The sequence below is a fragment of the Chaetodon auriga genome, chromosome 21 (genome assembly GCF_051107435.1).
Source record: "Chaetodon auriga isolate fChaAug3 chromosome 21, fChaAug3.hap1, whole genome shotgun sequence".
Lineage (NCBI taxonomy): Eukaryota > Metazoa > Chordata > Actinopteri > Chaetodontiformes > Chaetodontidae > Chaetodon > Chaetodon auriga.
Genome location: NC_135094.1, coordinates 1261660 through 1288969, shown reverse-complemented (window position 1 = coordinate 1288969; position 27310 = coordinate 1261660). Strand labels below are relative to the sequence as shown.

The window sequence follows — 27310 nt, the reverse complement described above, 5'->3', positions numbered from 1 at the left end:
AACATCCATGGACAGTCCTTGTGTTAAAGTGATCAGTGCATGAGAAAGGAAGACTTCCAATCTCAGTTTGAAGTGAACTGACCCAAGTTAAGCTGCCAAAGTGAGTGTGAAACAGTAAAGGACACGATCGGCTCTTTGATGGAAGGATTTTACTGTGAAGTCGCTGCAGGAAGCGTTGAGTTTGTATTAATGACAAACTGCAGTCAGATCAGTGTTTAATCAGACAGACAGACAGACAGACAGACAGACAGACAGACAGACAGACAGGAAGAGCAGTTTGTGAATGTTCTTGAAAGCAGGAGAGTTGAAATCAAAGGAACAATCATTTCATGACAGTCTGAAGGTTGAACTCAAACAGAAACGTAAGGACACTTTCACTGTTCTCTGTGAGCATCTGAGCTGCTCGACTGTCGGACAAATCTGGATATTTTTCAACAACAAGCAACAAATGGTTGAAGTTACAAAGAAATGTCTTTACAGAGAGAAGAAGAGGAGTCATGTTTGTGTGGAGGAGACGCCGTCCTGCTGTGGTTTGTGTCAGGACGTCCTGAAGGATCCAGTCTCTACCAGCTGTGGACACTGGTTCTGCAGACAGTGCATCACCTCATACTGGGACCAGTCTGCTTCATCAGGAGACTCCTGCTGTCCCCAGTGTGAAGAAAGATCCAGAACAAGATCTGAACTGCAGACAGTCAGTCAAACCTGCACTGTACAAAGTAAGACTGTCCATCCACACATCTTTTTTTTTAATGTAAATTTTATTGCTTTTTTACATTCATACCACAATAACAAGACACGACAAAAAAAAAAAAAGGGGGTGGGGGGGGGGGGGTTAGCTGCAGGTCAGTACAGTTACACATACATTAAGGTTCTCATGAGGTCCAAGGGGCCTTGCAGGACACTAGGCCTCTCCACTGGATTGAGAGACAAGGCAGCCTCTTCCATAGCAAGAATGACCATAAAGTCGTTTCGCCAGTGATCTTTGCTGAAGCAGTTGTTTTTGCGTTCCTTCCAGTTAATCAGGATAGTCCTTTTTGCCAGCAAGAAAGCAAGAAAATATGTTGCATATTTCTTGACTGTATACCATCAATCTCAACTCCAAATAGATACACAATTGGACAAAGTGTAATATTGGTATTGAGTACAGGGGTTACATCATTAACAATATCCTCCCAGAATTGTGTAACAGCAGGACAATTCCATAACATGTGCATGAGTGTCCCCACCGAGCCACAACCATGCCAACACATATTTGACACCGAGGGATCAATTCTGCTCATTGCTTCCGGGGTCATGTATACCCTATGAATTATTTTTAACTGGATCATTTTGTATCTGACGCATTTTGAGATGGTTGTACTATTTCTAAGTGCTGCATTCCATTGTGATTTGGAGATAGGCAGACCCATGTCACGTTCCCATTGACATTTAGTTTGTAAGTTTGTACAGGGGCTCATTGCAGACAGTAATTTATACATAGTGGACACAGTGCCTTTTCTTTTTATGGCTGCTATTAGTTTGTTCTCCAGTTCTCTAATCGTCCCCTTGGACAACAATGATTTAGTAGTAGAGTAGATTCGGTGATACGGTAAGAAATTGAAGTCTGTCAACCCAACTGTGTTTTTAAGTTATTGAAAGTTGTCATTTTCCCATTGTCTACAATTTGTCCCACCTGATTTAAGTTAAGTTGTTGCCACTTTCTGTCTTTAAGAGTTTCACCACCTGCTACAAATAAGGAATTATGCCACAATGGACATGAGGGTAGTGAATATCCATTAAAGGACAGCAGCTTGTGTAGGACAGTCCCTATTTCACATGAAAACTTCAACACTGGGTTCTTCAATCTAATTTTAGAAGGATTATACCATAAACTTTTTACAGTCAACTCCTTATTATATTCACTGTTCTTCCAGCGACTCCCAACTTCCCGTCTGTCTCTCTGTGTTGTATGCCCACTGCAGAGGATACCGCGAATTAAATGCAATGTAATACTGGTAGATATCTGGTAGTCCTATTCCACCACTAGACCGTGGGTTAGTTAGTTTTTTCTGACTAATCCTGGGTTTTTTCTAATTCCAAAGAAATCCAGAAAGTATTTTATTAACTTCCTTAAACCAGCTAGAGGGGAACTTTAGTGGGATAGAAGACATTAGAAAAGTCAGCCTGATAAAAGATTCATCTGCCCCAGAGGGATAAAGGCAGCACGCTCCATCTCTTGGTGTCCTCCCTCATAGTCTTTAATAAATCTGGAGCATTTAATTCAACCATTTTATCGACAGGGGCCTGGATCTTGATTCCCAGGTATTTCATTCCTTTTGATTTCCAGCCAAAGGGGGCAGTGCCTAGATGAGATTGAAAAGTTAAATTGTTAAGGGGGATGGCTTCACTTTTATTATAATTCACTCTATAACCAGAAAATTTACCAAAATAATCCATGATCTTTGACACCTGAGGAATTGACTGGCATGGTTTCACCAGTGTCAATAAAATATCATCTGCGATAAGATTGGCTTTATATACATAATCACAGACTCTAATACCACATATTTCCTTGTGTGCTTGTATTGCGCACGCTAGTGGTTCAAGTGCCAGGATGAAAATTAGAGGGCTCACAGTACAGCCTTGGCGAGTAGAGCGATAAAGTTCAAAAGGGTTGTACTTAATACCATTTGTTTTTACAGTGGCAGTTGGCTAAAATACAGTGCCCTGATCCAATTCATGATCATTGGGCCAAAGCCATATTTGGGTAGAGCATAAAACAGGTATTTCCATTCTTCTCGGTCGAAGGTAGCGTACATGATCTGAAACAGCCTTCTCATATTGTTGGACGTATAGCGGCCTTTTATAAACCCAGCTTGGTCAACATGGATCAATGAGGGAATGACCTTTTCAATTCTCATAGCGAGAACCTTGGCGAATATTTTACAATCCGTGTTTAAGATGCTCAGTGGTCTATAATCACCCATTTGGAGGTGGTCTTTGCCTGGCTTTGGTATCAGAGATATAGACGCCTGCTGCGTTGTTCATGGCATGGATTGATTTGATACAATGTCATTAAATAACAGTTTCAAGATGGGGGTTAGAGCGCCATGGAAGCACTTAAAGAATTCGCTACGATAACCATCATCTCCACAGCATTTTACAGTAGATAATGATTTAATAGCCAGTTGGATTTTGTTTTCCGCCATAGGAATATCTAATGAGTCTTTTTCGTGCATGGAAAGTTCAATATCTTTGAAAAAGCGCTCCATTTCCTCTTCACTCCCACAACCTTCTTTTTGATATAATGTACTATAGAAATCAGTGAAAGCTTCATTAATGTTTAGCTGATCACTAACTAATGCTCCATTTATATTGTAAATTACCTGGCAGTTTTCTTGTTGTTTTATTCTAAGTGCAAGCATTTTACCTGCCTCATCACCAGATTCATAATATTTACGACGCAGCTGGAATTGTGCAAATGCGTTTTGTTCATGTAGAATAGCTTGAAGTTCTGTTTTAGTAACATCAACAGCTTTTTTAACTGAGTGTTAGTGGGGTCCATCATGTGTTTAGATTCTAGCTCTTTGAGTTTCTTAATTAGACATTGTTTCTTGGCCATTTTCTCCTTTTTCTTAGCTGATGCATAGCCTATAATCCAACCCCTACACTTTGCCTTATAGGCCTCCCATACAGTCTGAATAGAAGCAGCTGATGTAAGATTAATACTGAAAAACTCTTTGGTTTTTTTTCCTCAATCATAGATCATAAGTCTTGTTCCCTTAGTAGAGAGTTGTTAAATCTCCATTGTTTCGTTTTGCTATTAGTTAGATTTGGAACAAAAAGATCAGACAGGGGAGCGTGATCAGATAAAATAATAGAGTGGATCTTACAGTCAATTACATTGCAGACCAAACGTTGTGAAAATAAAATATGATCAATCCTTGAATAAGAGAGGTGCGCAGATGAGTAAAAGGTATATTCACGTTCGTCAGGATTAACTGTGCGCCATACATCCATGAATGCAAATGATTCTTGTAATTCTTTCAGTGCACTAGACAAGATTCCATCTACAGGAAGAGGGCGTCCAGACCTATCCACAGCAGAATACTAACTAAACTGAAGTCGCCAGCCATGAGGATGGCATAGTATGCAAATTTAGCCAGCAAAAGATTCAGTTAAGACAAGAATGTGCTTTGTCCCATGTTTGGAGCATAAATGTTTACCAAAAATTCAGTTTTCGTTTTGCAACAGACAAAACAGGATTAAGTATCTACCATCATATTTTTTTTATTAATGGAAATGATATTCTCTCAGAAATCAAAGTCGATACTCCTCTGGAAGCGCCATCGCCTGGTGCCGAATAAACCTGGCCCACCCATCCTCGTCTCAACTTGGCTGATTCTATTGCGCTGGTGTGGGTCTCTTGGATCATTGCCAAGTCACATGACAAAGATTTCAAATGGGACAGGATGCCGTGTCTTTTACTTTTATTGGAAATGCCATTTACGTTCCAGCTAATCAGTTGGACAACATTAGAACCCATTATACCTGTGCAACTCAGCGAAATCATCCCTACTGCAGTTACACAGAAGGATAAGTGGGGAAAACACAAAATACGTACAGACACCACAAGCAAAGCAAAGCAAAGTGCCATAAGGCAAAAAACAAAAAAGAAAAAGGGCAATGGATACAGATTCCATCACCAGACCGTGAGCATAACAAGAGGGCATCGTTGTGTTCCAGCCCACTCCGCTCAATCTTCAAAATCTAATGACCTGCAGAAAATCCGCTTTAGTGCCAGCGATATTGTGTATGAAGTTCTGTGCTCAATGTAGGGTCTGAATGAGTCGGCTTGCCTACAAAAGTCATAGTTCACACTGATGGTATTAATAAACCAAACCCCTCACGCAGTCCCATCCCTTTTTTAATAGGGACAGATACCAAAGCTATACAATAGAGAGAGGGGGGCTTACTATTACCGCTGGTCATTTCATGGTAAGCCCAGGACCAGTCTTTGAAGGTTTTAGGAAGTTTCTTTTTCAAGTCTTCAGGAGCCTCCACTGCGTTCTTGTATATGCTTGTCACACCCTTGATAGTGACAATGAAGCGACAGACCTCTCCGTTTGAAGCACCTTTCTGATGTTGTTATACTCCACTCGTTTTTTCCTAATTGATAAGTCCCATCGGTAAGTCCTGTTGTATCCGGAATGCTTTCCCTTTCCAGGAGAGCTGCTTTTTCTTGGCCGCTGACTCGAGGATCCTCTGTCTGTCGTTCCATCTCGCGTATGATATAAGGACGAGTCTCAGTTTCCATATTGTTCATTTTTGTTTGCAGAGCGCCCATATTCTTGGTCAGGGCTTTCATCTTTTCGGTATCGGATTTGGTATCAGTCTCAAGAGTTCCGATCCTAGTTTCCACCTTCGAGATTCTATTGTTCATAGCTCGTGTATCTTTCTTCAGATCTTTAATTGAGTTGGTTACTTCAGTCATCTTAGTATCAAACGAAGATCTGAAGTTTGTAAAATCAGTCAGAAGGTGCTGTGCCCATGCAGGTGTCTCTTCGTTGTCCATGATTCGATTGATTGCAGCACGCTGCTGGTTAGTTTTTGCTATAGATTTTGTTTCACGCGAAGGCCCAGCATTAGACATGCAGCCGGGTCTTAAGTCTATGCTTTTTTGTCACGAATCTCGAACTTTAGTTGATTAAATGACTGTTAAATTGCAGAATCAAACATTTTGAGGAGAGCGGTGTGTAGGAGCATTCAGCACGCCATCTTCTCAGTCACGTGACGAATTTAAGAAGAAGAAGAAGAAGAAGACAGAAGACATCCTTTATTAGTCACACACACAACATGCAGAGTTAGGGAGGGAAACTGCACACGCCATGCTTCTTGTGAAATTCTTCTCTGCATTTGACCCATCCTTGGTCAGTCCTTCCTCCGCGGCAGACCAGGGCTGCCAGCCGACCGGCGCCCAGGGACCCAGTTTCTTTTTGTCACCACTGGTCAGGTGGTGATCTTCATGCATGTTTTTAGTGTTTTTTGTTTTTATTTTATTTTAAGGAGGACACCCCAGGGAGAACATGCAAACTCCACACAGAAAGGCCCTTTTTCCTCGAGCAGCAGGCACCAAACGCATCTTAAAACACATCTTAAAACTGTGACCTTCTACAATTCATGACATTTATTTGGAGACTCACAATCAGTTCATTCAGCACACCAACCAAAAATGTCAAGAAACATGTGAGAACATGACATTCATCAAATACGCTGAACTGCTTCAAGAGCCACGTTTAGTTTTGGGGTTTTCAGGCTGAAGATGTTGACAGTTTCTGCTGTCAGTGGGAGTTTCTTCCACCTCTGTGGAACCAGAACAGCAGACAGTCATGATTTTGTTGAACAGCAGCTGGGCCTCCCTCGGAGTGACGGAGGATTAAGCTGATTGGCAGTCGCAGAGCGCAGTGGACGATGTGAACAACAGTGTGGGTGACTATTGACCGGCTGTGGTAAATAAATAAATAAATACACCAAACTACCGCGGAGTCATTTGAAGCAGGAATGAATGCTGATCGTTCCTTTTCAAGACAAAAGCCAGATGTTAGCAGCTGTTAGTGGGTTTTTGTCCAGTGTGAAAGAGGCTTCAGTGAAACACGAACATGATTCTGGCTTCAACAAGTAGAAGGTGACCAGACGAGACTGTTGGGAGTTGCTTCAATATGCTGCTGAGTTCAATGATTTCTTGTTCTTTTATTAGAAAAGTGACAAATAGACACAATCTCAACTTAAAAAACACAGTTAATAAACAGTGACAGAAAGAACAATTTGTAGCACATAAACTGTGCTAGTTGAGCGCTTTGTGCGTTACGTTGATAGACTGCTAATTACTGTGAAAGAAATGTTGAGCTGGTCAACTTGAGACTGAAGAAGGTTCAGGAGACCTGGATGTCTCACACAAGAGTATTTCTTGAAGCTGGATGGAGGAGCTTGTGGTCATTTACAGGGACCAACATGAGATGTTCTTGTCCCACAAACCAGAGAGACGTCTGCAGCTAAACTGATTGAATCGGCACATGCAGCTCTTTTTGTCTCTCTGTGTTCACCCACCATCAAAAGCTTTCATTGTGAAGCAGCTGTATGAAACGCAGTGTGTTTCTTTATTTGATCAGTGGATCAGTTTGAAATCTTGCTGGGAGGAAGGAACAGCCACAGTGATCTGTTCACATGAAGAGCTGCTGAGGCTCAGCCTGTCGCCTCTGCTGTCAGTCAAACACACAGCGACAGTCAGAGGAGAGAGAAGAAGGAGAATTTGTGATGTTCACCCAAAGTGGACTGATAAACCTTCACTTCTTTATATCTTCTTTATTGTTCTTTATTGATCATGAAAATAATCAGCAGATTGTCAAATTGTCTTTGTTTTGTCTCGTTTTCTCTCTTTTTTAGTGAATGGTGGTCTTCAGGAGGTTTTAGATGAACATAAGATCAGTCTGAGGAGGAGATGTGAATGTGTGACTGAAGGAAGTGATGAAACAGGAAGTGGAACCCTCCTCAACAGGATCTACACTGAGTTCTTCATCACAGAGGAACAGAGTGAAGAGGTTAATACCCAACATGAGGTTTGGCAGCTTGAGACAACTTCCAAGATGAAGACCCTCCATGAGACCCCAATCAAGTGCCAGGACATCTTCAAAGCCTTACCTGACCAACAGAGACACATCAGAGTGGTCCTGACGAACGGCGTCGCTGGCGTTGGAAAAACCTTCTCGGTGCAGAAGTTCACTCTGGACTGGGCAGAGGGCTCGGAAAACCAAGATGTCAGTGTGGTGGTTGTGCTTTCGTTCAGGGAGCTGAACCTGATCAAAGATGAGCAGTACAGTCTTCTCGGGCTGCTCCGTGTTTTCCATCCAACATTACAGAAGGTGACAGCAGAGCAGCTGGCTGTCTGTAAGCTTCTGTTCATCTTTGACGGCCTGGATGAAAGCAGACTTTCACTGGATTTCACCAACAATCAGCTCGTTTGTGACGTCACACAGAAGTCATCAGTCAACGTGCTGCTGACGAACCTCATGGAGGGGAATCTGCTTCCCTCGGCTCTGATCTGGATAACTTCCAGACCTGCGGCGGCCAATCAGATCCCTCCTAAATGTGTTGACAGGGTAACAGAAGTACGAGGCTTCACTGACGCCCAGAAGGAGGAGTACTTCAAGAGGAGGTTCAGTGATGGAGATCTGTCCAGCAGAATCATCTCACACATCAAGACCTCCAGGAGCCTCCACATCATGTGTCAAATCCCAGTCTTCTGCTGGATCACTGCTACAGTTCTGGAGCACATGTTGACTCCAGACCAGAGAGGAGAGCTGCCCAAAACCCTGACTGACATGTACTCACACTTCCTGCTGGTTCAGACAAAGAGGAAGAAGCAGAAGTATGATGAGCGACATGAGACGAGTCCACAGGAGCTGACGGAGGCTGATGGGAAAGTTCTTCTGAAGCTAGGGAGGCTGGCGTTTGAACATCTGGAGAAAGGAAACATCATGTTCTACCAAGAAGACCTGGAGCAGTGTGGTCTTGATGTGACTGAGGCCTCGGTGTACTCAGGAGTTTGTACAGAGATCTTCAAAAGAGAGTGTGTGATCTTCCAGAAAACAGTCTACTGCTTTGTTCATCTGAGCATTCAGGAGTTTCTGGCTGCAGTCTACATGTTCCACTGTTACACCAACAGGAACAAAAAGGTCCTGAAGACTTTCCTGGGGAAAAGACATACTGATTCAACCCTTGATGTCTTCCTGAAGGGAGCCATGATGAAATCTCTGACAGGCGAAAATGGTCACCTGGACCTGTTTGTTCGCTTCCTTCATGGCCTCTCTCTGGAGTCCAACCAGAGACTCTTAGGAGGTCTGCTGGGTCAGACAGACAACAGTCCAGAGATCATCCAGGGAGTCATCAACAACCTGAAGAAGAGGAGGACCATTATCTCCCCAGACAGAAGCATCAACATCTTCCACTGTCTGATGGAGATGAACGACCGCTCAGTACATCAGGAGATCCAAGAGTTCCTGAAGTCAGAGAACAGATCAGAGAAGAAACTCTCTCTGATCCACTGCTCAGCTCTGGCCTACATGCTGAAGATGTCAGAGGAGGTTCTGGATGAGTTGGACCTGAACAAGTACAACACATCACAGGAGGGACGACTGAGACTGATTCCAGCTGTGAGGAACTGCAGAAAGGCTCTGTAAGTCCAGATGTGATTATCAACACTGTTGAGCAACGTGAAGCTGAAGCCATCAGTGTTAAAGATACACACTTTACACAGTTAACTTCCACACTGTCAAAGTTTTACCCTGATTCCAAACAAGTCAGAACGCTTTCTGAAATGTCAATCAGACAGAATGCAGTGATTTGTAAATCCTTTTCAACTTTTACTCATCGAATTCATTTCAAAGATATTTAACGTTCAAACTGATGAACTTTGTTCTTCACCACAGTAACACTAGAGGCGAGATGTGCAGAGCAAACAGCAGCACACATTTCCACTGTGATTTTCATTGAATGTGCAGCCGCAGTCTTTGTGTACTGAGCACCTGATTTACTCAGACAGCAGCTCATGACACAGTCAGCTCCTGGGACGACCTCCAGGTTGATTGTGCCAGTGAAGGAGAGCTCAGCAGGTTGAGTTCAGTGGAGGGATCTCCATCATCAACAAGCTCAGTTTAGTCTTTGTTCCAAAACATGAACTTCAGCCAGCTGACCTCCACCTGATAAAAATACTACAAATACAACTGTAGTAATACAACCTTTAGTACTTATTACAGCAGACATGTTGGTACGCTGTGGAAAACATCAATCAAACAGGAAGTGATCACCTGATCTGATCCTCTCTGACACAAACTGACCTGAGAACAGCTCAAAGTCAATGTATTGAATGTTCTTCCTCATCAGCTTCATTGATTTCTGTAAATATCTCTTATTGTGAATCTGATGCAGCAACACGTTTCACAGACTGAAAGATGTGGAACGCTCCAAAAACACCTGTTTGGAACATTCCACAGGTAAACAGGCTGATTGGTCACAGGTGAGAGGATCATGATTGGGTATGAAAGGGGCGTCCTGGAAAGACTCAGTGGTTCATAGAGGATGGAGCGAGTTCACCACTTTGTGAACACATGACTGGATGAAGGAGATGAACACATGAACTCAGAGACACTTGAGAAAACTGCTGTCAGTGAACACAGTTTGATTATTGATGATTGATTCTGGTTTGATTCAGGTTTTACTCAGAGTCCTTTTGAATCAGGTTGTCTGATGTTGATGAAATAGGAGTCATTAGATTCATTTAACAGGAGATGAAAAGCAGATGAAGTGACACAAGATGTATTAAAGATGCTCAAAATCCACACAGACACATGACTGAGGTCAGTACAAATGACTGCAGTTAATAAAGTTCAACCAACACAAATCACAGCAGCTGTCAATCAAAACATGACACATATTAACATGACGGTCGTTTGGCAGACACTTTTGTCTGAAGCTGAAATTTGTGGTTCATTATGTTGCTGAAGGAAACTTTGACATGTGGACAGGAGGAGCTTCAAAGCACAAAGCTGGTGACCAATGGCTGAGCAGCTCAGGCTGAGCGACCGACAGCATGTTCAGCTCATGTTAATGTTGTTTGTGACATTAATAAACTGTCAGATTTTATTATTCTCTAACTTTTATATTCTCTGTCATCACAGACTTTCAGACTGTGGACTCTCAGAGACTCACTGTGAAGTCGTGGCCTCAGCTCTGAAGTCCAACCCCTCCCATCTGACAGAGCTGGACCTGAGAGGAAACTTCAGGCTGCAGGATTCACGAGCGAAGCTGCTGTCTGCTGGACTGGAGAGTCCAAACTGTAGACTGGAGACTCTGAGGTCAGTTCATGTTTTTCCCTCTTGTCCAGTGGATATCCACCAAATTTCAATCCATCACAGATGTTTGAAGTTTCCTTCAGTTCTCTTGTTTTCTGCGTTTGTCTGAGCACAAATCACAACAGCTGTTTTTCAGAGTCTAACAGTCTGAACAGTTTGGCTCAGAGTTTAGTCTGTACTTCATTTGAACTGGTTTAATGAAGGAAACTGTAGGATTTAAGCTTCAACGTCCTCTAAAATTAAATCAACATTTGTAGTTTTTGTTACCTGTGAGACACAAATACACATAAAAAATGAAGGAAGTTCAACACATTTTCAGGAATAATGTCTTTTTATCCAGAACCTTCAGAGCACAGTATTTTACAGGAACTGATGCAGTACATTTACACACAAAGAACCTCCCTCTGATACGCACACACACACACACACACACACACACACACACACACACACAGGAGCGCAGAGAGTGTGAAGCATATTTCCTCATGCAGGTGTTTGAAGTGTCGTGTCTGATCGGTCACCAGCGACAGGTGACACTTCAACATGTGATGATGCTTCAGTCAGAAAATGATGTCACTTTGTGTCCTGACTCATCCAGTAAACAGGAGCATCAATAATAAAAGTCTAGATTTGTAGAAGAAGGCACCAGGTTCCATTTAAGATGAAGAGAAGATGGTCTGACTTTGCTCAGTGCACATTTGATCCAGTTCTAGAGATGATTGAGGATGAAGCTCACAGTCAGTCAGCTGTGTGTTGATGGAGACGAGTCCATGAGTTTTTATATGGACTGAAATGATGATTTCTGTCCTAAAGTCTTCTTTATTTCATATTGTCCACTTTGAAATTCTCCAGAAATCATCTGTCATGTTCTCACTCCAGCGTGGGAGCTGCTGCTGTCCAACTAGCTCAACTGTGACTTGCAGAACGACGACTTGAGTGGTGGTTAGCTTTACTTCCTGTTTCCTGTGGCTCTTTACACCATGTGACACAGACAGAGTGAAAACTGTAACTGTGAGACAGAAGAGACACAATCAGCATTTTGTTGGCAGCGTGTGTTTTTCCTGCTGTAAATACATGGAAATCAAACATTTAATGACAAACAAATCAAAGACTTTTCCATGTAAATAACGTCGTTAACATGAAGTTCAAAGTGCAGCGATCAGACTCTTTCTGTCCATCGTTGCCTCTGTAGCATTGACAGTGTGGATTAGAGTGTATGTAAAGAGCATGTGGACAGATTGAGCTGACTTCCTCCAATGACTAACAGGAAGTGATCTTTGTGAGCCCAGAACTCCTGAAGCAGACAAACACTGATCAAAGTCAAAGTCTATCAAAATAAAAGTCCATCCAACATTGTGTGTGAAAGGCGACACACCTGTCTGAGCATGTTTCATAAGATGACTCATGATTATTCTGAATGAGAAGAAACAGAAGAAAATGAAAGTAACAAAGAAACAACACGTCTGATTTGATGGTTCTTCAGACTTGACTGAGATCAGCAGCATGTTATTGATGTGTGCTGACATGAATAGGTGTATGAATGTTGTGCTGACATTTGGATGATGTCTGTAGAAGGCTGACATTATGATGATCCACAATAACACAATGACAAAGTCACTCTGCTCATTTTAGGGAGAAGCTCATTGATGAGGACAGAGTAATGTTGAGCTCCACATTTACAACCTGAACACATCTGATTGGATTAGAAATGGATTTTAATCGCCATCATTTATTCTTTATTCAGGTTGAGGTTCTGCAGTTTGTCAGAGATCAGCTGTGCTTCTCTGGCCTCAGCTCTGAAGTCCAACCCCTCCCATCTGACAGAGCTGGACCTGAGCTACAACGACCTGCTGGATTCAGGAGTGAAGCTGCTGTCTGCTGGACTGGAGAGTCCAGACTGTAGACTGAAGACTCTGAGGTGAGTTCACTGACTCTCTGTTACTGTTGTAAATCTCACATGTCTTTTTAACAAGTGAAGCTAATTTGTGTTTTTCCATAACATCAGTAAAGTTGTAAATTAGCTTTTGTTCATGTTTTCATGTTTGTTGAAGTAAATTTAGTCTGCAGTCACAAAGATTTGTGCTTGTTAAAGAAAATGTAGAAAATGTCCACTGTTAGTTGTTGAAGTCAATGAATGTTTGTGATTTTTGGTAAATGGTCACATCTGGATACAGAAGATCCTCTGAAGTCATATTTGTTTGAAATGGATCAAGTTTACTTGATGAAGCAGAAATATTTCTTTGGTTTGTGTTGATTTCAGTGTGTTTTCACAAATAATGATTGATGATTGATATGGATCCTTCACAACACACACACACACACACACACACACACACACACACACACACACACACACACACACACAGATGAAAGCATATTTCCAGATGCAGCTGTTTGAAGGATCAATATATTTGTTGTGCTGTAATTCCAGACTTGACTGAGATCAGCAGCATGTTATTGATGTGTGTTGACATGAATAGGTGTATGAATGTTGTGCTGACATTTGGATGATGTCTGTAGAAGGCTGACATTATGATGATCCACAATAACACAATGACAAAGTCACTCTGCTCATTTTAGGGAGAAGCTCATTGATGAGGACAGAGTAATGTTGAGCTCCACATTTACAACCTGAACACATCTGATTGGATTAGAAATGGATTTTAATCTTCATCATTTATTCTTTATTCAGGTTGAGGGGCTGCAGTTTGTCAGAGATCAGCTGTGCTTCTCTGGCCTCAGCTCTGAAGTCCAAATCCTCCCATCTGACAGAGCTGGACCTGAGTGACAACGAGCTTCAGGATTCAGGAGTGAAGCTGCTGTCTGCTGGACTGGAGAGTCCAGACTGTAGACTGGAGACTCTGAGGTCAGACACCATTTTTTACTTCTGTTTTGTGATTTTCTCAGTCGCTTTTGTACATTTCTCGAATCATTCAAAATTCAAAACAGCAAGTGTTGTAACTTTGATTCATTGAGAGTAATTAATTAATTCAGTAATTCATATGGTTCATAATGATATTCATGTAGTTGACGTGTGCAGTTAAATGTGAATTTCAATACGATATCAGCAGGAAAATTGTGTTAAGTTACAGATGCAGGCCACAGGGTGGCAGTAGCGTTGCATGTCATAATTAGAGTTGACAAGAACGTTATGAAGAATACGGGAGTGTTCTACCAGAAAAAAGGTTTCAGAAGAAGAAGAAAAACAATGCCATGCTAAACCTTTGTGAATGTAAAGCACACGCAGTGTCTTCAGTAAGAGGTAGAAGGACAAACATGATGTATGTGGGAGATTGATTGCAAGAGACTGGACAAGATTCACATCTGTGCTTTTACTGTTTGTACTGTAATTTGTTGACGGGCTGCGTCACTGTGATACAGAAAGGAAAAGACGGCACTGTATCGCACAAAGAAACAAACAAAAAAACAAAAGTAGAAATGTGAACCGAGCACAATCTCCTGAGGGGAAACTGCACATGCAGAGCTGAAGGAATCACAGAGCAGTCTGCCTTCACCTCCTGACCTTCCACACATTTCCCTTCATTAGAGAAAGTCAAGATTCACCTGGGAGCAATTTACCAATTCAGGACAGATTTAGAAAGGAGTCTAATGGAAATGTCTGGAATTATGTTTGACATTTGATGACAACTTGTTCAGCCATTTTGCATGTAAAGACTTATGCGATGAATCAATGCCTAAATGTTGTGGGGGGTGAGACTATTCAACAGAGACGCATTAGAATACATTTGGATCAACATGACAGAAGCAATGATAATGTAGGAAACTGCAGAGAATTGATCATAATCATTTGATGGATGTACCAAAGCATTTAGATCTTGTTCAAAGAAATGAGAAACTGCTTTTCTGATGACGTGAAGATTGAACAAGTAGTTTTGAGAATTTCAATTCTGATCTGAGAAATGAACCAAAGCCACTGAGAAAAACTGTGATATGATGTGAAAGTTGTGTTGACAGTAACCTGCAGACATGAGGCTGATATGATTCTGATCCACACTGAGTATCTTCATGCTGAAGTCTGTTTTCTTCTTCGGTGGTTTAGTCCATCGACTGTTGCAGATCAATGTTGAGCTCCACATTTAAAACCTGAACACAACAAGAGAAATGGACACTGGATAATTCTTGGTTTCATCTGATATTCTCCATCGTGGTATTTTTAATAAGTGATGATAAAAACTTAAATCAATGAATAAAATAATAATCTGTGTTTCCACAGTCAGACAATAACAAATATATTCAGTCTTTTTCTTTTCCAACACTTTTCTGAAGCTGTATGATGCTTATACTGACTGAACAGTTGAAAGTGAAGATGCTTTGATTTTATGACTCCACTGTTCCAAACACAAATATTGTCCATGTGTTTTGTTGACATTTCCTCAAACTTCATCCTGACGTATTTGTCCTCTGTGGACACTTTGGGATGTTGAGTGGAGTCTTCAATCAGTTTGTGTGGGTTTTTATTTGTGTTTGGCTGCACAACATGAGTTTGTATAGATGGAGCCATTGGTGGAGCTGGCAGAGTTTAAGAGGTGGAGTCACTCCGTCTTTATTGAAGTAGCAGCACGTTGTCATGAATATTAATGAGATTTGAGCGTTTTGAAGCTGCATCCTGTTGGGTTCAGGTGTTTGGAGTTTCCATTGTCTAAACTTGAACTTTGTAAAGCTTCTTCAGCTCTGAACAGATTATTAACCATTGAATGATTTCAAGCAGGAACATTTTCTTCTGAAGTGACATCATTTATTCTTTATTCAGGTTGAGGGGCTGCAGTTTGTCAGAGATCAGCTGTGCTTCTCTGGCCTCAGCTCTGAAGTCCAGCCCCTCCCATCTGACAGAGCTGGACCTGAGCAACAACGAGCTGCAGGATTCAGGAGTGAAGCTGCTGTCTGCTGGACTGGAGAGTCCAGACTGTAGACTGAAGACTCTGAGGTCAGACACTATTTTTTACTTTTGTGCTGAGATTAATATGATGTGAAAGTTGATCTTCTGGTGGTGTCAATTCACTGATGGTAGCGTAAAAAGTTAGCTCCCTGCTGGTTAAGAAAACCCCCTAAATTCAACGAGTCTTTAAAACTAAAATTGAACTAAAAGGTTGGGGGATGGAGGGGGGAAAGGATAAGGGCTGTCCTAAGTCACATAGAAGATGTGAGAAAAGTTGTAGATCTCTACAATCCTCGTTGGGCTGTCCATCTATTATCAAGGACACATTTGATATCCAGAATAAATTGGTTTGTTTTTCTCTAAGTCTTTGGTCAGATTTTGTAAAGAAGTTTCAGATCCAAAAAGAGGTAAGACTGCTTAGGTGGCCAGCATATGATGCAAATTGTAAACCAGCATCCCAAGATCTATGGTATAAACAAAGGACAAGGCTTGGCATTACATCGTATTCTTCCTTAATCCAGGAAGGGAAATTAATGGATTTCCAGTCCATGTCTGAGAAATATGGTTTAGAGAGACAAGACTTCTATAGATACTTCAAATGCATCAGTATTATGTAAAATTGGTGAAGGGACTGAGCAAGGAAGAACTCTCTGGTGTTGCACAGATGTTTATAAAAGCATACAATTCGGAACCCACCAGCCAGATCATTGGGGTTTTATATTTAAGGATACTGTTAATGAAGAACAACTCAACAGACTGCATAAAACAAAAGTGGGAAAGAGAACTGGACGTCCAAATCTCTGTGAAGGAATGGTCTCTCATCATTGAGACTCGCATGTCTCCTACAAATTCACAAGGTTGGAGAGACTTATGTTGAAAGAACTGTGTGAGATGTTTCATAACCCCGAAAATAAAATCAAAACAAACTAGATTTCAGAATCAATGCTGGAGACAATGTGGGAACCTAATGGCAGATCATACCCACGTCTTCTGGTCCTGTCCCACATTGCAGTCCCTCTGGGCTGATGTCCAGTCCGCCATTGTGCATATATTAGGATTTGATGTTGAGTTCACTTCTTTGTATTTGGGAAACATAGTCAAGGTTCTGGATGCTGGAGATAAATATTTATTGAAAATTCTCATGGTAGCCAGCAAGAGGGTAATAACAAGACGCTGGCTTCTTAAAGAACCTCCCAACCTGAACCAGTGGCTAGATATTGTAAACAATATACACAATATGGAACTATTGACATTCAGTTTAAGATTACAGAGAGAAAGGGGAGAAGAGGACTGGACGAAATGGGTTACATACCTGATGACAAAGAGTCTGACAACTGAAATTATAGTAAATGCAGTTGTGAAACAAAAGTGAATACTAATATAAGTGTATCACATTGTGACCAACAACTCCTATGTGCATGTGTACTGTGTTATAAAACAGAAAAAATAAAGTATAAAAAAAAAAAATTGTGAAAGTTGTGTTGACAGTAACCTGCAGACATGAGGCTGATATTATTCTGATCCACACTGAGTATCTTCATGCTGAAGTCTGTTTTCTTCTTCGGTGGTTTAGTCCATTGACTGTTGCAGATCAATGTTGAGCTCCACATTTAAAAGCTGAACACAACAAGAGAAATGGACACTGGATAATTCTTGATTTCATCTGATATTCTCCATCATGTTATTTTTAACATCAACTGAGTGGTGGTTCAGACAAAAGAGGAGATCACAAATGACTCCAGTCACTTGAAACAAAAGTACTTTGTTAAAGTAACTGATTTATATAACAATCAAAACAAGGCGTCTGACGAAATAAACAAAATGAATAAAGAAGGATGCTTCTGCTGCTGGGAGAGAGAGACACTGAGCAGCCAGCTTTTGAAGGGTGGCCCAGCCCAAAGCCAGGTGAACTGCATCTACCTGACGACAGTCACTCTGCTTCCTGCTTGCTTCCTGAAATGGGGAGGAGGAGAAACACCACGAGCAGGAACACCAGGCAGAGCAGATAAGGAGACATCACAATAAATGATAATTAAAATACTTAAATTCCAATGAATCAAATAATAATCTGTGTTTCCACAGTCAGACAATAACAAATATATTCAGTCTTTTTCTTTTCCAACACTTTTCTGAAGCTGTATGATGCTTATACTGACTGAACAGTTGAAAGTGAAGATGCTTTGATTTTATGACTCCACTGTTCCAAACACAAATATTGTCCATGTGTTTTGTTGACATTTCCTCAAACTTCATCCTGACGTATTTGTCCTCTGTGGACACTTTGGGATGTTGAGTGGAGTCTTCAATCAGTTTGTGTGGGTTTTTATTTGTGTTTGGCTGCACAACATGAGTTTGTATAGATGGAGCCACTGGTGGAGCTGGCAGAGTTTAAGAGGTGGAGTCACTCCGTCTTTATTGAAGTAGCAGCACGTTGTCATGAATATTCATGAGATTTGAGCGTTTTGAAGCTGCATCCTGTTGGGTTCAGGTGTTTGGAGTTTCCATTGTCTAAACTTGAACTTTGTAAAGCTTCTTCAGCTCTGAACAGATTATTAACCATTGAATGATTTCAAGCAGGAACATTTTCTTCTGAAGTGACATCATTTATTCTTTATTCAGGTTGAGGGGCTGCAGTTTGTCAGAGATCAGCTGTGCTTCTCTGGCCTCAGCTCTGAAGTCCAACCCCTCCCATCTGACAGAGCTGGACCTGAGTGACAACAAACTGCAGGATTCAGGAGTGAAGCTGCTGTCTGCTGGACTGGAGAGTCCAGACTGTAGACTGGAGACTCTGAGGTGAGTTCACTGACTCTCTGTTACTGTTGTAAATCTCACATGTCTTTTTAACAAGTGAAGCTAATTTGTGTTTTTCCATAACATCAGTAAAGTTGTAAATTAGCTTTTGTTCATGTTTTCATGTTTGTTGAAGTAAATTTAGTCTGCAGTCACAAAGATTTGTGCTTGTTAAAGAAAATGTAGAAAATGTCCACTGTTAGTTGTTGAAGTCAATGAATGTTTGTGATTTTTGGGAAATGGTCACATCTGGATACAGAAGATCCTCTGAAGTCATATTTGTTTGAAATGAATCAAGTTTACTTGATGAAGCAGAAATATTTCTTTGGTTTGTGTTGATTTCAGTGTGTTTTCACAAATAATGACTCATTGATGAGGACAGAGTAATGTTGAGCTCCACATTTACAACCTGAACACATCTGATTAGAAATGGATTTTAATCTTCATCATTTATTCTTCATTCAGGTTGAGGGGCTGCAGTTTGTCAGAGATCAGCTGTGCTTCTCTGGTCTCAGCTCTGAAGTCCAACCACTCCCATCTGACAGAGCTGGACCTGAGTGACAACGACCTGCAGGATTCAGGAGTGAAGCTGCTGTCTGCTGGATTGGAGAGTCCAGACTGTAGACTGGAGACTCTGAGGTCAGTTCACTGATTCTTTGTTACTGTTGTAAATCTCACGTCTTTTTAACTAGTGAGGCTAATTTCAGTTTTTCCATAACATCAGTAAAGTTGAAAATTTGCTTTTGTTCATGTTTTCATGTTTGTTGAAGTACATTTAGTCTGAAGTCACCAAAGATTTGTGCTTGTTAGAGAAAGTGTAGAAAATGTCCACCGTTAGTTGTTGAAGTCAAAGAATGTTCAAAGGCCGACAGATGACCGACACCAGGTAGAAGTCACGCTCCCACTTGAAATGCCTCCAGTTAATCCACAGGAGCACGAACTACATGTTAGTCCACCCAGGTGGAGTGAAGTGGACAAAACTGCGCTTAGAGCAACGGCCGCATCATCTCCAGGTCCCAACAGAGTTCCATACAGGCTCTACAAAAATGCACCACATGTTCTGCGATTCCTCTGGAAGCTGATGAGAGTTGTGTGGCAAAAGAAGGAGATACCAACGTCCTGGCAGAGAGCCGGAGGAATCCTTATCCCCAAGGAAAAGGACTCATCAGTGATCGGCCATTTCCACCAGATCAGCCTTCTCAACGCTGAGGGAAAAATCTTCTTCAGCGTGGTTGCTCACAGGCTGGCAGGATACCTGCAACGAAACAACCTGGTTCACACGTCAATCCAGAAAGTAGGTATCTCTGGCTTCTCCGGTTGTGTGAAACATGCCAGTGTCATCTGGCATCAGATCCAGGTCGCCAAGAAGGAGGGTACAGATCTCCATGTTGTGTTCCTGGATCTCACAAATGCTTTTGTCCCAGTCCCTCACAACTTCCTTTGGACAGCCTTTGACTACTTCAGGGTCCCAGCAGCTCTCACATCCCTTGTCAAGGCTTACTTCCAGGACGTCCAGCTATGCTTGACAACAGCAGAGTACAACACAGCATGGCAACACCTGGAGGTGGGAATCACGGCTGGCTGCACCATCTCCCCGGGCTTCACCCTTGCCATGGAGGTCATCATCGGGGCCTCTCAATGGGTGGTTGGCGGACAGGGAATAAGACAAGGGCTGAAGCTGTCGCCGGTCAGAGACTACATGGACGACCTCACAACACTCACCACTACCAAGGCTTGCACTGTACGGCTTCCTAGAAAGCTTCAGAAAAACATAGAACTGGTTCACGTGAAGATCAAGCCAAGCAAGTCCAGAAGCATCTCCGCTCCACCGCTTCCACATTGGCGAGGAACCCATTCCAACGGTCTCCAAGAAGCCTGTGAAGAGTCTAGGTCGTTGGTATGACTCCGCCCTCAAAGACAAAGAGCAAGAACAGCAGCTCAGGAAGGAGGTAGCCAGCGGCCTGGAGAACATCGACAGAAACCTGCTTCCTGGCAAGCTGAAACTGTGGTGCATGCAGTACGGACTACTTCCATGTCTCTTGTGGCCGCTTATCCTCTATGAAGTCCCACTCTCAGAAGTGGAAAAGCTGGAGAGACTGGTCAGCTCATATGGAAGGAAGTGGCTTGGCCTTCCAAGGTGCTTCAGCAGCATTGGGCTCTACGGCAAAGGGATGCTACACCTGGCCATTTCCAGTCCAGTGGAGGAGTACAAGTGCGCCAAAGTCAGACTGGAGATGATGCTACTGGATTCGACCGATCCATTTGTAGCCCAAACTGCCCCCATCCTGGTCACCGGGAGGAAGTGGACCCCCTTGGCTGCAACTGAGCAGGCAAAGGCAGCACTCAGACACAGGGCCAAGTGCAGGAGGTGAAGAGTGGTCTTGGCCTTGGGACCAGTACACCAGTGTGGAACAAGGCCACTCCAGCTGAGAGACACAAGCTGGTGGTCCAGGAGGTACGTCTGGAAGAGGAAGCAAGAAGGTGTACACAAGTTATGGTGCAGGCAAAGCGAGGGCAGTGGATGGCATGGGAAGGAGTGGAGAAGAGGAGGATCTCCTGGAAAGAGCTGTGGGAGATGGAGGCATTCAAGGCGAGTTTTACCATCAGGGCCGCCACCGATGTCCTGCCTTCTCCTGCAAACCTCAGCCAGTGGTATGGTGGAGACACATGTTCACCTCACTGGAGACATGTCACGTGCCAGCCTGCTTCAAGTCTTCAACAATCATTCTTGTTCCCAAGAAGCCAAGGACCACAGGACTTAACGACTTCAGACCCGTCGCCCTGACCTCTGTGATCACGAAGTCCTTTTAGCGCCTTGTGCTCTCAAACCTCAAGGACATGACTGACCCTCTCCTGGACCCCCTGCAGTTTGCCTACAGAGCCAACAGAGTCCATCCTCCCCTCCTCCATCACCATCTGGTACGCTGCTGCCACCGCCAAGGACAAGGGCAGACTGCAGCGTGTCATTCGGCCTGCAGAGAAGGTGATTGGCTGCAATCTCCCGTCTCTCCAGGACCTGTACACCTCCAGGACCCTGAGGCGTGCAGAAAAGATTGTGGCTGATCCCTCCCACCCCGGACACAAACTCTTTGAGACACTCCCCTCTGGCAGGAGGCTGCGGTCCATCAGGACCTAAACCTCACGCCACAAGAACAGTTTTTTCCTGTCTGCTGTCAGCCTGATCAACAAGGCCTGGAACCCCCCGACACTCTTCACACTCCACCTCTGCCTTTACTTGTCACAGTGACATTGCCATAACTCTGTGCATTACATTAACGCTCAGCTTGGACTTCTTTCTGAAAAAAACAAAAAAACAAAAAACAGACTTTTGTATATATATTTATACTGTTAGATTTTTTTTTACCTTTTTAATAGCTTATTTTTAGTAGTTGTGTCATGCACCAACTTCACCAAAACAAATTCCGTGTATGTGTAAAATCGTACTTGGCAAAAAGCTTTTTCTGATTCTGCTTCTGATTGGATTAGAAATGGATTTTAATCTTCATCATTTATTCTTTATTCAGGTTGAGTTCCTGCTGTTTGTCAGAGATCAGCTGTGCTTCTCTGGTCTCAGCTCTGAAGTCCAACCCCTCCCATCTGACAGAGCTGGACCTGAGCAACAACAACCTGCAGGATTCAGGAGTGAAGCTGCTGTCTGCTGGACTGGAGAGTCCAGACTGTAGACTGAAGACTCTGAGGTGAGTTCACTGACTCTCTGTTATTGTTGTAAATGTCACATGTCTTTTTAACAAGTGAAGCTTATTTGTGTTTTTCCATAATATCAGTAAAGTTGTAAATTAGCTTTTGTTCATGTTTTCATGTTTGTTGAAGTAAATTTAGTCTGCAGTCACAAAGATTTGTGCTTGTTAAAGAAAGTGTAGAAAATGTACAATGTCCACTGTTGAAGTCAATGAATGTTTGGGATTTTTGGTAAATGCTCACATCTGGATACAGAAGGTCCTCTGGAATCATATTTATTTGAAACCGAGTTTCAAACAAAGCTTACTTGATGAGAAATTTATGGAAGAACACATATCCTTTTTCTTTCAGACAAATATCTCCCCGGATAAACCTAGTCTAGTAGTCTGGGATACTCTTAAAGCATGCTTTAGTGGGCAAATTATTTCCTACACTGTAATATGCTCAAGTCAAAAACCCTGACTTATTTAGAACGCGAGTAGAGCTTCAAACCAGATTTGATTTGGCCTCGACTCATCCCATTGAACGCCAACTCTTGAGAAGTAAGAGTTTGTTCTATATCCATGGTGAGAAATCGGGGAAATTATTAGCTAATCAGCTGAAAGGACTCAAAGCAAAGGGGCATATAATGAATATTAAAATGGAGGATGGTAACGTTACTTCAGATCACGCAAGGATTAATGACACATTCAGGAATTACTTTTCTCAACTCTACATCTCTGAATTCTCGAATAGTACTAAATTCATCCATCAATCTTCTCCCGCTTATCCGGGGCTAGGTCGCGGGGGCAGCACTTCCTCGAGCTCATCCGGGGAGATCCCGAGGTGTTCCCAGGCCAGCCAAGTGACATAGTCACTCCAGCGTGTCCTGGGTCTTCCTCGGGGCCTCCTCCTAGTGGGGCATGCCTGGAACACCTCCCTAGGGAGGCGTCAGACTACTCCAACTTCCCTTCTAGGATTGTGGAAAACGAACTCACTTACCTTGGTATTACAGTCACGAAAAAGCACAAGTGCCTTTTCAAAGAAAACTTTCTCACTCTGCTAAACCACACAAAATGGTGCCTGACACAGTGGTCACCTCTTTCGACATCTTTGGTTGGCCGAATTAATTCCATCAAAATGAATATTCTCCCTAAATTTGTATACATCTTTCAATCAATACCGACTTTCATTCCTAAATCATTGTGTGATACATTGAATTCTCTCATATCATCTTATATATGGAAGGGCAAGCGCCTTCGGCTAAATAAGGTCCATCTCCAGAAGCCTAAAGGAGAAGGGGGTATGGCGCTGCCAAATTTTCGTTTCTATTATTGGGCAGCCAATATCCTCTGTCTTACTTTTTGGTCATATTTTCATAATCGACCTGACTGCCCTTCATGGGTGGTAATGGAGTTAGGCTCTGCTAAAAACTTTTCCATTCCAGCACTTCTTGGATCTCCACTTCCTCTCCCACCAAATGAACTCATAGACAATCCAGTGGTTTGGCACACGTTGAGGGTGTCGGCTCAGTTCAGGAGACATTTTGGCTTCCTCAATTTTTGCCTCTCAAGTCCCATCTCCGCCAACCATCTTTTTCAACCCTCTTTACTGGACCCAACATTTCAGGAATCACTTTGTACCTCTAAAGAAAAGTTTCAAAAAGTGTGGGGACCCTTCTTGGAATATTTCCATAACCTTCAAACTAGCTAGGGATTGGATCCCTCAGTCACACTGTATTCTTTGTTTTTATGTTGGCAATATCAAGTGTATTAATGGTTCTCTCTCTGATACCTCCTTTTGGCCAGTGAAACCCGACTTCCAGCTGCTCCCTGTATCACTCCAGGAATGAAGTACGATTGGTCTATTTGTCCTGCTGATTTTTTTATGTAAAAGTCTGGCTTGGTAACGATGGGTGGGCTGGGTGGGTTAGATAACGTTTTTTTGTTCTGCATTGTTCTTATTTTCTCCCCGTTGTGCATGGACAGGATTATCTCCCTCGACCGAAGTTGATTGTGTATTCTGCAAACTTCCTGTCAACATTTTACACCTGTACCATGTAATTGTGAAAAATTCAACAACAAGTTTTCACAAATAATGACTGATGATTGATATAGATCCTTCACAACACACACACACACACACACACACACACACACACACACACACACAGATGAAAGCATATTTTCCACATGCAGCTGTTTAAAGGATCAATATATTTGTTGTGCTGTAATTCCAGACTTGACTGAGATCAGCAGCATGTTATTGATGTGTGGACATGAATAGGTGTATGAATGTTGTGCTGACATTTGGATGATGTCTGTAGAAGGCTGACATTATGATGATCCACAATAACACAATGACAAAGTCACTCTGCTCATTTTAGGGAGAAGCTCATTGATGAGGACAGAGTAATGTTGAGCTCCACATTTACAACCTGAACACATCTGATTGGATCAGAAATGGATTTTAATCTTCATCATTTATTCTTTATTCAGGTTGAGTTCCTGCAGTTTGACAGAGATCAGCTGTGCTTCTCTGGCCTCAGCTCTGAAGTCCAACCCCTCCCATCTGACAGAGCTGGACCTGAGCTTCAACAAGCTGCTGGATTCAGCAGTGAAGCCTCTGTGTGATCTGGTGGAGAGTCCAGACTGTAGACTGAAGACTCTGAGGTCAGTAGAGGGTTGGAGTCAGTCCATGCTGGTCTCAGCAGTGTTGTACTAAACACAGTTAGTATCAAAGCACAGATCCAGTATTTCCTGTAAACCTCCAACCTTCTCAGCAGCTGCTTTCCTCAGTGAAGCTGTGAGAGGAGAATGGTGACGGGCTTCAGGATTGGACAGAAAGACAGAGAGAGAGAGAGCAGTCAGCCAATCAGATGAGCCAGAAGCTTGTTGTGATCATGTGTTTGAGTTGATGTGAAGACGTCTGTTGTTGTTGTGTTCGTGTCTCCAGCAAATAAAGCTGGATTCCAGCTGACAGCATTCCAAGATGTACAGAGACAGAGGTCCTCCTTCATCACACTGTCCAACCATCACATCTGATCTCAGAGTGTTTGTTCTCTCATTTCAGTGTCTATAAGTGTGTCTATAAGTGAGTCAATCACTGGCTAAATACTGGCTAACAGTACTTTCTGACTTTGCTGACATCATATCGTCAAACTCAGTGCTGTGTTGTTTGGTCATTTGGGCATCACATGGCGTGAAATGTTGAACTTGTGTAGCAGCGCCTCACAGTGGGTGTGATGAACTGATCAGAGTCAGGGGCAGCTGATGATCAGGCAAACTCGACTTTGAATCCAACTTTTCTGCTTACTTCACTACAATGATTTTATTTACAGAGCACTTGTCTTTTAAACAAGATACAATGGTGGAATGCTGTAAAAAGTATAATGATGATATTAAAACAGCATTAAAACAAAACAAGAACAACAACTTTATTTCCACTGTGGACTTGAGTGAAATCTGCAGAGTAAACAGACTTGATGGCCAAAGTCTCTGCAGGTGTGTGAGCTTCCAGCTCAGTGTGTTCACTCCAACACGTTAACATGAGAGCTGAGAGGAAGCTGGCTACGCTACACAGCCGCTGCACTTGTGGTCTGAACAGGACTGAAGTCCCTGCTGCTCTTTATACTGGATGTGCTGCATCACTGACTGCCAGCTGATGAAGGAGTCTCTGTGAACTCTGACTGATGACGTCTGTTGTCTGTCTTCTTCTCTCATCAGATGGAAGCGATCAGAAAGGTGATTGGCCGAGAGCCGATCAGCTGTGTCCTGATGATCCAGAGAGGTTGAAGCAGCAGCAGCAGCAGCTTGTGTGTGGAGAGGCTCTGACTGGGCCGTGTTACTGGGAGGTCGAGTGGAGAGGAGAGCTTCATCCAGCAGTGACTGACAGAGGAATCCCAACAAGTGGAGATGACTGTCAGTGCTGCAGTGTGAACTGCTCTGAGATCAGCTCCACTGTCAGACACAATGTCAAGTCCAGCATCCTCCCTGTGTGTTCCTGTGGATGTGACAGAGCATCATCAGTGTATGTGGACTGCTCTGCTGCTGCTCTGTCCTTCTACACAGTCTGTGCACACACACTGAGACTCCTCCACTCCCTCTGCTCCTCACTCACACACCTCCTCCACCTGGATTTTATCTTGTCTTTTTCATTCTTTCAGATATTCTGAACCCAACGTGCCTCAACAGATTACTCCTGTTTGTGACAACATGAGTGTAGATGAACACTTTAAACTGGTTTCCTCTGGTTTGCTTCCTGTTGCAGCTCCCCCCTGTGGATCGATGGAGTGTTTCAGTTCATTTCCACATATTTCTGAATAGCAGTGCAGGTAGATATTACTTGTATAAAGTGGCCTCTCTGAAGTTCTGCTTATTACCACCACTTCCAGCCTTTTCTCATATCCTAACAGATTTGCTTGTAACAAACAAAGAAGCAGATAAAAGCTGAACAAACTCTGGATTCAAGGCTTCACTTCAGTTTCGCAACTGACTGCGAACACGTTGTGTCATCAATGTGTATCTTATTAATGTAAAAATGATTTATGATGGGTATTAATGTGTAAAAAATCTGAATTGATTATCTATAGATAGATTGTAGACACTTTACTTTCACCATGTTTAGAAATTGATTGACAGCCAAGAAAATAATCCTGATCTGTTTTTTGTTGGAAATCAAATGAATCATGTTTCTGAGGCCAAATGAAGAAACAAAGACATCAGCAGACTCCAGAGGAGCTCTGTAGAAATAAATGACGGTGTTTAATTCTGTGTCATGTTTCAGTCTCATGCAAAACATGTAGTTTGTGTTTCATGCTGTCTTCAAGTCACTGCTCAATAGACTTCCCCTGTGAATGTGTAAAGGTGCAGTACCAGCAGGGGGCGATGATGACGGCCGATCGCTCCCGTCCCTCCTCAGGGTTGGGGTTCAGGTTCGTTGGCTGAGCCGGTCTTCGATGTGGATGTTGAGTTTTAAAGGTGTGTGTAAACAGTCTGTGGTGGTGTGTGAGACGCTGCTGTCTCAGTCTCCTTGAGGCGTGTGCAGATCGGTTCAAACA

The 27310-nt window shown here is 42.7% G+C and overlaps 2 protein-coding genes across 5 annotated transcripts in view; one reads left to right on the top strand and one right to left on the bottom strand.

Moving 5' to 3' along the window:
* LOC143339681 (NLR family CARD domain-containing protein 3-like) overlaps positions 1-27310 on the bottom strand; it is a 371505-nt gene that overhangs the window by 176812 nt on the left and 167383 nt on the right. The gene's annotated exons all lie outside the window — the stretch shown is intronic.
* LOC143339682 (NLR family CARD domain-containing protein 3-like) lies at positions 157-27029 on the top strand. 4 transcript variants are annotated; one of them, XM_076761054.1, is made up of 11 exons: positions 269-716; positions 7423-9211; positions 10713-10889; positions 12631-12804; positions 13579-13752; positions 15658-15831; positions 18403-18576; positions 19039-19212; positions 22098-22271; positions 24750-24923; positions 25977-27029. In XM_076761054.1, exons 1-11 carry the CDS (start codon positions 284-286, stop codon positions 25996-25998), a joined length of 3639 nt encoding a protein of 1212 aa, XP_076617169.1. In that variant the 5' UTR covers positions 269-283; the 3' UTR covers positions 25999-27029. The 4 variants fall into 4 exon arrangements, with proteins under 4 accessions (XP_076617170.1, XP_076617171.1, XP_076617172.1 ...); XM_076761055.1 differs by lacking the exons at positions 15658-15831; positions 19039-19212; positions 22098-22271; positions 24750-24923; positions 25977-27029 and having other exon boundaries at positions 157-716; positions 18403-18580; XM_076761056.1 differs by lacking the exons at positions 12631-12804; positions 13579-13752; positions 19039-19212; ... (1 more) ...; positions 24750-24923; positions 25977-27029 and having other exon boundaries at positions 157-716; positions 18403-18580.

What these genes read in the sequence shown, in the direction of transcription:
- LOC143339682 (XM_076761054.1), top strand. Translation starts at nt 284, where the DNA reads ATGTTCTTGAAAGCAGGAGAGTTGAAATCAAAGGAACAATCATTTCAT. An exon ending in TCAAACCTGCACTGTACAAA is followed by an intron (nt 717 to 7,422) that starts GTAAGACTGTCC and finishes TCTCTTTTTTAG; the next exon opens with TGAATGGTGGTCTTCAGGAG. An exon ending in TGTAGACTGGAGACTCTGAG is followed by an intron (nt 10,890 to 12,630) that starts GTCAGTTCATGT and finishes TTCTTTATTCAG; the next exon opens with GTTGAGGTTCTGCAGTTTGT.